Consider the following 12,483-nt stretch of genomic DNA (forward strand, 5'->3'; position numbering starts at 1 on the left):
GAGATGAGTATGTAAACCAAGTGGCATAGTTAAAGTGGCTAGTGATACATGTATTACATAAGGATGCAGTCGATGATATAGAGTACAGTATCTACGCATGCATATGAGATGAATAATGTAGGGTAAGTAACATTATATTAGGTAGCATTGTTTAAAGTGGCTAGTGATATATTTACATCATTTCCCATCAATTCCCATGATTAAAGTGGCTGGAGTAGAGTCAGTGTCATTGACAGTGTGTTGGCAGTAGCCACTCAATGTTAGTGGTGGCTGTTTAACAGTCTGGCCTTGAGATAGAAGCTGTTTTTCAGTCTCTCGGTCCCAGCTTTGATGCACCTGTACTGACCTCGCCTTCTGGATGATAGCGGTGTGAACAGGCAGTGGCTCGGGTGGTTGATGTCCTTGATGATCTTTATGGCCTTCCTGTGACATCGGGTGGTGTAGGTGTCCTGGAGGGCAGGTAGCTTGCCCCCGGTGATGCTTTGTGCAGACCTCACTACCCTCTGGAGAGCCTTACGGTTGAGGGCGGAGCAGTTGCCGTACCAGGCGGTGATACAGAATGCTCTCGATTGTGCATCTGTAGAAGTTTGTGAGTGCTTTTGGTGACAAGCCGAATTTCTTCAGCCTCCTGAGGTTGAAGAGGCGCTGCTGCACCTTCTTCACGATGCTGTCTGTGTGAGTGGACCAATTCAGTTTGTCTGTGATGTGTATGCCGAGGAACTTAAAACTTGCTACCCTCTCCACTACTGTTCCATCGATGTGGATAGGGGGGTGTTCCCTCTGCTGTTTCCTGAAGTCCACAATCATCTCCTTAGTTTTGTTGACGTTGAGTGTGAGGTTATTTTTCCTGACACCACACTCCGAGGGCCCTCACCTCCTCCCTGTAGGCCGTCTCGTCATTGTTGGTAATCAAGCCTACCACTGTTGTGTCGTCCGCAAACTTGATGATTGAGTTGGAGGCGTGCGTGGCCACGCAGTCGTGGGTGAACAGGGAGTACAGGAGAGGGCTCAGAACGCACCCTTGTGGGGCCCCAGTGTTGAGGATCAGCGGGGAGGAGATGTTGTTGCCTTCCCTCACCACCTGGGGGCGGCCTGTCAGGAAGTCCAGTACCCAGTTGCACAGGGCGGGGCGAGACCCAGGGTCTCGAGCTTGATGACGAGCTTGGAGGGTACTATGGTGTTGAATGCCGAGCTGTAGTCGATGAACAGCATTCTCACATAGGTATTCCTCTTGTCCAGATGGGTTAGGGCAGTGTGCAGTGTGGTTGAGATTGCATCGTCTGTGGACCTATTTGGGCAGTAAGCAAATTGGAGTGGGTCTAGGGTGTCAGGTAGGGTGGAGGTGATATGGTCCTTGACTAGTCTCTCAAAGCACTTCATGATGACGGATGTGAGTGAGGGCGCGGCTGGGGATGCCGTCTGGGCCTGCAGCCTTGCGAGGGTTAACACGTTTAAATGTCTTACTCACCTCGGCTGCAGTGAAGGAGAGACCGCATGTTTTCATTGCAGGCCGTGTCAGTGGCACTGTATTGTCCTCAAAGCGGGCAAAAAAGTTATTTAGTCTGCCTGGGAGCAAGACATCCTGGTCCGTGACTGGGCTGGATTTCTTCCTGTAGTCCGTGATTGACTGTAGACCCTGCCACATGCCTCTTGTGTCTGAGCCGTTAAATTGAGATTCTACTTTGTCTCTGTACTGACGCTTAACTTGTTTGATAGCCTTGCGGAGGGAATAGCTGCACTGTTTGTATTCAGTCATGTTACCAGACACCTTGCCCTGATTAAAAGCAGTGGTTCGCGCTTTCAGTTTCACACGAATGCTGCCATCAATCCACGGTTTCTGGTTAGGGAATGTTTTAATCGTTGCTATGGGAACGACATCTTCAACGCACGTTCTAATGAACTCGCACACCGAATCAGCGTATTCGTCAATATTGTTATCTGACGCAATACGAAACATCTCCCAGTCCACGTGATGGAAGCAGGCTTGGAGTGTGGAGTCAGCTTGGTCGGACCAGCGTTGGACAGACCTCAGCGTGGGAGCCTCTTGTTTTAGTTTCTGTCTGTAGGCAGGGATCAACAAAATGGAGTCGTGGTCAGCTTTTCCGAAAGGGGGCGGGGCAGGGCCTTATATGCGTCGCGGAAGTTAGAGTAACAATGATCCAAGGTCTTTCCACCCCTGGTTGCGCAATCGATATGCTGATAAAATTTAGGGAGTCTTGTTTTCAGATTAGCCTTGTTAAAATCCCCAGCTACAATGAATGCAGCCTCTGGATAAATCGTTTCCAGTTTGCAGAGAGTTAAGAGCCATCGATGTGTCTGCTTGGGGGGGGATATATACGGCTGTGATTATAATCGAAGAGAATTCTCTTGGTAGATAATGCGGTCTACATTTGATTGTGAGGAATTCTAAATCAGGTGAACAGAAGGATTTGAGTTCCTGTATGTTTCTTTCATCACACCATGTCACGTTAGTCATAAGGCATACGCCCCCGCCCCTCTTCTTACCAGAAATATGTTTGTTTCTGTCGGCGCGATGCGTGGAGAAACCTGCTGGCTGCACCGCCTCGGATAGCGTCTCTCCAGTGAGCCATGTTTCCGTGAAGCAAAGAACGTTACAGTCTCTGATGTCCCTCTGGAATGCTACCCTTGCTCGGATTTCATATAACGCTAGTATTATTAACACTACAGATATGTAAATATATTTTAGATCGTGATTAATACATTTAATAAAAAACATTTCACTCTTATGAAAAAGGGCGTGTGTGTAACGCTCAATGAGTGAAGAGGTGTGGAGTCAGGCGCAGAGAGCAAAAGGATGTGGGGAAAAACACGCTTTAATGTCCAGGGAAAAATAACATGAACAAAAATGGTAACAAAATAAGAAAATAAAGGACAGCGAGAAACCCGAAATACAAACATAAATCACTAACACAATACAGACGAACAAGCCCGCACAAACAGAAGCGGGCTGAACGAACTTAAATAACCCCACCCAACCAACCAAACAAGAAACAGGTGATACCAATAGACAAAACTAAACGAACACAGAACAAAGGATCGGTGGCAGCTAATAGACCGGCGGCGACGACCGCCGAGCGCCACCCGAACCAGAAGGGGAGCCACCTTCGGTAATATTCGTGACAGTGTGTTTAAACATAGAATGTATGTTTTTTAAATGAACATATCACATATAGTTTACATGTATGTGAAAATCTATACTGTATTCACTGTGTGATTAGAGCTCCAGAATCCAAACAACAGACTAATACTATGTATGGCTGAAGTCCATATGATTTCATTATGGAAGGTGAAAGTGTCAGCCCTTGCAGGTGGCTGGGTTAAACTGTGGCTGGGTTAGACAGGTGCTGAGGGATGATGCTTATTCAAAATGCAAATCCCTGAGCATGTTGAAATGTAATCTGTGTGTGTGTGTGTGCGTGCGTTTGTGTGTGTAACATATGCATTTAGGTCATCTGCGTTTTGTTCATGACTAGCTTGCTGTAAACGATTCATACAATGGTGCTCAATGTATCAATGCAAACAGATGTGTTTATGTAAAGAATGCAACACGTGACCTGTTAGGAAGATCACAGGACATTGGCTGAAATCACTCATACATGTAGCTGATGTTCGACCGGGTTGGACACAGCCTTCTGAAGGAGAGAGAAACACAAATATTGTGAATCAGGGTCTGACTTACCAAAACAATTAGGGTAGGTAATTTTACATTTTAACATCTCTGAGTATGTTTTCTCAGGCTAATTGTTTTACATCTCCTCTTCATGTTTCCGTTCAAACCTCCTGAGACAATGCACAATGTTTTGACTGACAAGAGACATCACAGTATATTTTATGTATCTTTGCAACAGTATATTGCTTCAGTATTTTGCCAACAATATATTAAAACAAGTCATTCTGATCTTCAATATTTCCGTGTTTTACAAATAATCTACACACAGACACAAATAAACTAGATTTTACTCAACATGTTAGGGTTTTGGGGATCATTGGAAGCCTAAAGCATGTGGAAGTCAGAATTTAAAATCTAATGCTTTTCTCTCTATTTACTGACAACTGAATGACAAGTTACTACTTACTGGCAACTCCTTATCCTGAATGACAAGTTATACATGTAAACTGTAAACTGAACAGAAACCATGACTGAATGACAAGTTACTACTTACTGGCAACTCCTTATACATGTAAACTGAACAGAAACCATGACTGAATGACAAGTTACTACTTACTGGCAACTCCTTATACATGTAAACTGAACAGAAACCATGACTGAATGACAAGTTACTACTTACTGGCAACTCCTTATACATGTAAACTGAACAGAAACCATGACTGAATGACAAGTTACTACTTACTGGCAACTCCTTATACATGTAAACTGAACAGAAACCATGACTGAATGACAAGTTACTACTTACTAGCCTACATAATATTACTTTAATACTGAATTATAATACCATACTGTTAAAACTAACCACACATTTCACACATTAACACTATATAGTATTATCACTCTAGTATTATTAACACTACCGACATGTAGATCTTGATTAATACATTTAATTAAAAAATATTTAACTTGTTTGATTTCTGGTGTTTAAACATAGAATGTATGGTTTTAAATGAATATATCACATATGGTTTACCTGTAAGTACAAGCCTATATTGTATTCACTATGTGATTAGAGAGACATCCAGAATCCAAACGACAGACTAGTACTGTGTATGTCTGAGGCCCATATTATTTGATTATGTAAAGTGACAGACTCAGTCCTTTCAGGTGTCTGGATTAACCTGTGGCTGGGACAGACAGGTGCTGAGTGATGATGCTTAGGACAAAATGCACATCTCTGAGCGGGTTGAAGTTCCTTTTGTGTGTGTGTTTGTGTGCATGTATGTGCTTGCGTGCAACATACACGTTTTTGAATCTGTGTTTTGTTTATGATACGTTGTAATCTGATTCCTTGCAAAATAACGACTTGATGTAAACTAATCACACAATTGTGATCAATTCATAAATGCGCACAGCTCTGTTTATGGGTGTGTGTGTGTGTTGTGTGTGTGTGTGTGTGTGTGTGTGTGTGTGTGTGTGTGTGTGTGTGTGTGTGTGTGTGTGTGTGTGTGTGTGTGTGTGTGTGTGTGTGTGTAAATAATGCAACATATGATATGTTAGGAAGAACAAAGGACTGAGAGTGCTGGCTGAAACATGTAGATGATGTTCTACCAGGTCGGACACAGCCTTCTGCAGGAGGACAACCACGAAAATAATAAGGAAAGGCCTCTATTTTACCGAAACAAGTCAGGTAGGTTATTTTACATTTTAACATGTTATGTTCAGCTAACCATTTTACTTCTCCTCTTTATGTTTTCATTCAGACTTTCTGAGACAATGCACAATACTTTGACTGACATAACAGTAGACATACGTATATCTAAGTGTTTTATGTATGTTTATATCACTATATTGCATCAGTTTTTTCAATATATGAAAACCTAAAGTGATGAGTCTTGTAATCTGCCCTCTCTCATTTCTCAGTGGGCTCATATATTGTTTCACAAGGATGAATGACTCTTCAGGAAACCACACTGACCTTGAAAAATGGGATGTTTGCGTTGACCAGGGCTACGTTGTGCCAAAGCTGTCCGGTGCTGTCCAGGCCCTGTGCTCCTTACTCGGGATACCAGCTCTGGTCTGGTGTCTCTGGCTCTCTCTGAGTGGAAGTCTCTCTGGAGGTCTCAAACCCACCCAGGTCTTCCCTATTAACCTGTTTGCAGTGGAACTGGTGTTCTGTGTCCATGGTCTCCTTGAGGTGATCAGCTACCTATTCATCCCGAAGGCTATAATGTTACGTCAGACTGTGTATGTCCTGTATTACATCTCCTGGATCTGCAGGCCCCTGATCCAGAGCTGCATCTGTGTGGAGAGATACCTGGCGGTGGCACAACCTGTGTCTTTCCTCAAGTACAGACTCCGGAGGTACAGGGTGGCGTGTTCAACCATGGTCTGGCTGCTGTCGCTCGCTTTTGCATGTTCTATCATCTCTTTATTTGGTTATGAAGAAACCTCAGGTTATGTGATCGGTAGTGTCTATTGCCTTGGGTTGGCTGTCATTTCTCTCTGCTGCTTCTTCATCCTGCGTGTGCTGAAGCAGCCTGGTCCAGGAGAGGTGGAGGGGGGCAGAGAGGGAGAGAAGAATCAGGGGACAACAGACCCACATAAGAAGAGAGCTTTTGGGATCATCTTAACCAACCTTGTGGTTATCTTGGCGAGCTCCATCCCAGTTGTCGTTGGTTACGCCACCCTGTCATATAGTCTTGACTACAACTGCAATGTCATCCCCATGTTGCAGATTGTCAACGTCTTCAGTGTCCTGGTCTCACCCCTGATGCACCTCTACAGAGAGGGACGGCTGTCATGCCGTAGAGGGCCAGAGACACATTAGACTTGCAGTTGCGGGCACTAAAAGCATGTTTTATTTTGACCAACTAATGCTAGGACACGACAGAGCATTGTGTTAAATATGCATTGAATTATAACATTTCTGTCAGTTCCGCTGCTCAGTCTAACATCTTAGTTCCTGCAGCCGTTGGTGAAAAAGAAGTAGATGCGGCGAAGACGTAGAATCCATGTCTCTTATCTCTTATTTGATGAAGCTCTTCTTGTTTTAACAGCCCGTTATCATTAGAGTTGTTGTTAACTAAAGCTGCATCACTTGTTTATCTTTTATAGTGAATGTTGGTTTGTTTTATGAATTATTAATTTGTATTAATTATTAATGATACAGTTAGTACGGGGTGGCTTGATAGTGGATTAGACCTATTCATTTAACATCAGCATTAAGTCATGACTTGTGTTCTTCTTAATGTTATGTTCTACTTTCAACTGAGGGTCCTTGTCTCCCACTAAGATGACATAATGATATTTAAATGTACGGGGACTGACTGTGCATGAGACTTGGCTGATGGTGTTATTGTGACTTAACATTCTAACCCAGACAGTGTACACTCCTAGAAATACATTTGGGCTCCATCTACTCTGGAGATAAAATAAAGTGTGGACCCCCCTGATGTAAACATTGGCTTTTTGAATGGCTGATGCATTTCATTTCAATTTAAATGTCTATACATTACTCAAATACAGTCTAGTCTAGATGAGTGTCATCTTGTTATGAGAACTTAGCATACTGTAGATGCCAAATCATAACGCCTGGACAGAAGTATAGATGTCCATTCTTCCCCGATAAGAACAAGTTGCAGAAGGTACAGTGAAAACTATTGTCTTGAAATGCCACAGTAACTTCAGACAATAATGTAATAATGACATTGGCCAGTTCTATTCATTGACCTGTTTTCATACTGAGGGTACTAAGAAGGTCCACGGGATGGCAGGAAGGAGAGAAAGGTTGAAAAAGAGGAGGAAAGGAACCTGAGGAAGAGGAGAGCCTTCTGTAGCGTCCAGATCATCCTACAGACCTTGATACCATCCTACAATCGTCGGGGAAATCCTTCAGGATCATATTTCTTTGAGATCATTCAGGTGTATTCTGACTCCAATTACTTTCTCGTTCAACATGTTGGTTAGCTTTACTCAGCCCCTCCTCTACCTCCACAGGACTGGGAAACTGACCTGCCATCTGGGGTTAAAGAGAAGGATTACTGCACTGTAGGGGAATGTTTGTCTTGCATGTATCAGGTTATCATTCTGTTCTATTTCCTTTAATCACATTTTTCCTGCTATCTAGAGGTTTTGGCATGTGTAAGAAGTGGTTAATCATTCAAATAAACAGTGTGTGTAGAGAGAGCAGGGCAGAGCGGCTGATTGGTGCGTCTGTGAAATGTTGTATTTGTCGTATAGCTGTTAATTCATGTAAGTGGAAATTAGGGAGCTACATTGTGAGAATTTACTATCACCTCATGCTCACAATTCCAACCGAATCCTAACTTTTTTGCTTGGTTTGACAAATTGTAACCCCAAAAATACATACTACTATTGTTACTGCTATACTATTGAGTGGTGTTCTCTATTAAATTGTATTGCTGTTTGTTTCATAAGAAGTGTGGAATAAAGGAAATCTGATTGATTCAACAGTTCAGGTCCCTGTCTGTCACATACGATTACAGCATCTCATCAAACATGTATCGCCCGTCAGTGATGAATGCACCTGTATTGGCTCATAGCAGGATTTTAACAAAACATATGCTGAACAAAAATATAAACGCAACATGCAACAACTGCAAAGATTTGAGTGAGTTACAGTTCATAATGGGCTCCCGAGTGGTGCAGCAGTCTACTAAGGCACTGCATGGTGGTCACATACAGCGGCGCACAATTGGCCCAGCGTCGTCCGGGTTATGTTTTGGCCGGGTTAGGCCGTCATTCAACCGCTGGTGGACATTCCTGCTGTCAGCATGCCAATTGCATGGATCTGGAGAAGGTCTCAATGGAGGAGTGGGCCAACATCCCTGCTGCAGTGTGTGCAAACCTGGTCAAGAACTACAGGAAACGTATGATCTCTGTAATTGCAAACAAAGGTTTCTGTACCAAATATTAAGTTCTGCTTTTCTGATGTATCAAATACATATGTTATGCAATAAAATGCAAATGAATTACTTAAAAATCATACAATGTGATTTTCTGGATTTTTGTTTTAGATTCCGTCTCTCACAGTTGAAGTGTACCTATGATAAAAATGACAGACCTCTACATGCTTTGTAAGTAGGAAAACCTGCAAAATTGGCAGTGTATCAAATACTTGTTCTCCCCACTGTATATACCATTTTTTATTTTTTTATCCCCTTTTTCTCCCCAATTTCGTGGTATCCAATTGTTAGTAGTTACTGTCTTGTCTCATCGCTACAACTCTGGTACGGACTCGGGAGAGGCGAAGGTCAAGAGCCATGCGTCCTCCGAAACACAACCCAACCAAGCCGCACTGCTTCTTAACAGAGCGCGCATCCAACCCGGAAGCCAGCCGCACCAATGTGTCGGAGGAAAAGAGGAAACACCGTAAACCTAACCCAGAGTTTCTGGTGGCACAGCTAGCACTGTGATGCAGTACCTTAGGCCACTGTGCCACCCGGGAGGCCCATCCCAACCATTTCTATGTTATAAAGCACCTTTAGGTCAGTTTAAAAAAGTATTATTTGTACAGCATAAGTGTTAAGGTTTGATGTGATGTGTTTTAGAGCTCTAATGTTTTCTGTGTTGTGAGTTAAGTAGCCTACACCATAATGCAAATGTTTCTATCAATCACGAAAGCCCTACTGTAACTTCAGGGATAATAATGTTTGCTGTAATAATGATGTTATTAATCAGTTTAACATTGATATGGTAGCGTATGTAATGCTAGAGCAGCCCCTCCCCCTTGCATGTGTCACATCTATTTCTATGGGTACTGTTCATGACACAAACTGTTCACACACCTCTTGTTGGCTGAGAGAGACAACATTTTGCAGGTTTAAAACATTTCCTGCACTTTTACTCATTTTGCCATGCCTAATGTGTATACATGTGATACTTGAGTGTGTCAAACATTACAACAAACTCTATGGGCTAAATAACATAGCTAAAAACGTTAGCGTGGGGATTGAAAATGATTAAATTAAGTTAGAAAACGTAGGCATTTACATTTTTTGTCTCTTCATTAAACAGTTAGTGATGCTTAAAAGTTTTTTAAAAAATAATTTCAGTCAGTAGTTTTGAAAGTAACGCTCACAAGTTAAAACGGGTCTCTGAAAACTGTGCAGAATTGTGTGCAACGTCATGTATTTGGTATGATGCTAATCCTACGTCCTTCTGAAATGGTCCTGTCAAGGGGATGGAGAGAGAGGGGAGGAGGAGGAGAGAATTCAAATAAAGGGGTGGTGGAAGAAGAGAGCCTTCATCACCATGTTATAAATACAGAGCTCTGTACTTCAGCCCTTTGGATGGTTAAAGTGGATGGTTAAAGTGCAGACTGTCAGCTTTAATTTTAGGGTAAATTTCCCAATGAACAATGTGTCACTGTTCCAATACTTTTGGAGCTCACTGTATTTCCTGAATACGGTTACTCTCACCAAACATGTGTCTTTTTTCATCGGATTGTCTATGTCGAGGCGGACCCTGTTCTAGTGCTTAATAATGGCCCAATCGGCCATTATTCACATGTCTAAAACGGGATCCTGAACTAATAATGTGGGTGGTTATGTGTTGTTTTGGCATTTTGTTTTTCTTTTGAGTACTTTTGGGAAGTTTTGGGTAATTGCTTATGATATTTTTTTCTGGTTCTTTGAGGTTCTTTTGGGTATCTTTTTGGGGTTGTTTAAGGTACTTCTGGGTTGTTATGGGTACCCATTTGTGTTTGTTTGTGGTTGTTTTGGGAACTTTTAGGTTGTTTGGGCTTGTTTTGGGTGATTAGTAGAACCCAGGGAGGGTTCAAATAACAAAGCAAAAGGAATTCAGAATCATTTTGTCTTTCATGCTGTCTATGGCTGTAAACTACAGTATATCCCATTACTATTAGTTTTCCTCCTGAAAGATCATTTGCCTTCTATGGACTACCTCAGACATCAGTATGTCTGTTAGTTAGCATCAACATAACTATGATCTGTGGGTTGGTGCAGCCCCTCACCTACCTCCACAGAGCTGGAAAACTACCCGGCTGCCTAAGGGGTCAACGAGATGCTAACTGATATAGAACCTCCCCCACCCCCCTCTCTCTCCGTCTCCATTCCAGTTGCTAAAATCACAAATCCACATATCATCACAGAGGGATAAATAAACACCCACACACAGGTGTTCAGGCTGTTGATGGATTTGCCTAATAGACATGTGACTCCTCTCCGTCAGAAAGATGTAAAGTAAATGTGACACACCTCACAGGAGGGACAGGTTCCCACAACACAGGTATGACACACCTCACAGGAGGGACAGGTTCCCACAACACAGGTATGACACACCTCACAGGAGGGACAGGTTCCCACAACACAGGTATGACACACCTCACAGGAGGGACAGGTTCCCACAACACAGGTATGACACACCACACAGGAGGGACAGGTTCCCACAACACAGGTATGACACACCTCACAGGAGGGACAGGTTCCCACAACACAGGTATGACACACCTCACAGGAGGGACAGGTTCCCACAACACAGGTATGACACACCTCACAGGAGGGACAGGTTCCCACAACACAGGTATGACACACCTCACAGGAGGGACAGGTTCCCACAACACAGGTATGACACACCTCACAGGAGGGACAGGTTCCAGGAGGGACAGGTTCCCAACACAGGTATGACACACCTCACAGGAGGGACAGGTTCCCACAACACAGGTATGACACACCTCACAGGAGGGACAGGTTCCCACAACACAGGTATGACACACCTCACAGGAGGGACAGGTTGACACACCCCAGGAGGGACAACACAGGTATGACACACCTCACAGGAGGGACAGGTTCCCACAACACAGGTATGACACACCTCACAGGAGAGACAGGTTCCCACAACACAGGTATGACACACCTCACAGGAGGGACAGGTTCCCACAACACAGGTATGACACACCTCACAGGAGGGACAGGTTCCCACAACACAGGTATGACACACCTCACAGGAGGGACAGGTTCCCACAACACAGGTATGACACACCTCACAGGAGGGACAGGTTCCCACAACACAGGTATGACACACCTCACAGGAGGGACAGGTTCCCACAACACAGGTATGACACACCACACAGGAGGGACAGGTTCCCACAACACAGGTATGACACACCTCACAGGAGGGACAGGTTCCCACAACACAGGTATGACACACCTCACAGGAGGGACAGGTTCCCACAACACAGGTATGACACACCTCACAGGAGGGACAGGTTCCCACAACACAGGTATGACACACCTCACAGGAGGGACAGGTTCCCACAACACAGGTATGACACACCTCACAGGAGGGACAGGTTCCCACAACACAGGTATGACACATTTTGGTCTTGTTAATATCATGATATTAAGCTGTATGTTGTAATATGAATAGTTGATTTGTTGTACATGACTTGTGATTTAGTACACCCTGTTGAAGAGAAACTCGTATTGCGTTGTAGACTGTTTTTGGTACAATATCTACTTAAGCTGACTGTATGATGTTACGTTTATAATGTACCATTTTTTGCTGATACATTTAATATTATTACATTACTATTGTTACAAACTGCTAAAGATGACCTATTCTCATGTGTGGATTGGGTCTAGTATACAAAACTGTATGTCTTTGCAACATATATACAGTTTGTTTGTAGTTGAAAAGTTGTAAGAATATTAATTGAAAGGCAATGTTTTTATATTTTGTCATAATGTTGTACATTTCAGTTGAGAAAGATCACAGATCGAGGGGTGCTGTTGGCTCTTAGAAATTTGAAGCAGGGATACATGGGTCATTAGCCCGGTGAAAATGTTTCTCAGTAAATCATTTTCTGT

The 12,483-nt window shown here is 43.3% G+C and overlaps 1 protein-coding gene across 3 annotated transcripts; it reads left to right on the top strand.

Annotated features, from left to right (window-relative positions):
- The first annotated feature begins 3,513 nt into the window (after window positions 1-3,513).
- On the top strand, window positions 3,514-8,201 carry LOC121844969 (G-protein coupled receptor 20-like). Of its 3 annotated transcripts, XM_042315536.1 has the most exons (3): window positions 3,514-3,713; window positions 5,192-5,321; window positions 5,555-8,201. In XM_042315536.1, exon 3 carries the CDS (start codon window positions 5,580-5,582, stop codon window positions 6,459-6,461), a length of 882 nt encoding a protein of 293 aa, XP_042171470.1. In that variant the 5' UTR covers window positions 3,514-3,713; window positions 5,192-5,321; window positions 5,555-5,579; the 3' UTR covers window positions 6,462-8,201. The 3 variants fall into 3 exon arrangements, with proteins under 3 accessions (XP_042171470.1, XP_042171468.1, XP_042171469.1); XM_042315534.1 differs by having other exon boundaries at window positions 5,192-8,201; XM_042315535.1 differs by having other exon boundaries at window positions 5,246-8,201.
- Window positions 8,202-12,483: the final 4,282 nt, after the last annotated feature.

This window comes from Oncorhynchus tshawytscha, unplaced genomic scaffold (genome assembly GCF_018296145.1).
Source record: "Oncorhynchus tshawytscha isolate Ot180627B unplaced genomic scaffold, Otsh_v2.0 Un_contig_4141_pilon_pilon, whole genome shotgun sequence".
NCBI classification, from domain to species: Eukaryota; Metazoa; Chordata; class Actinopteri; order Salmoniformes; family Salmonidae; genus Oncorhynchus; species Oncorhynchus tshawytscha.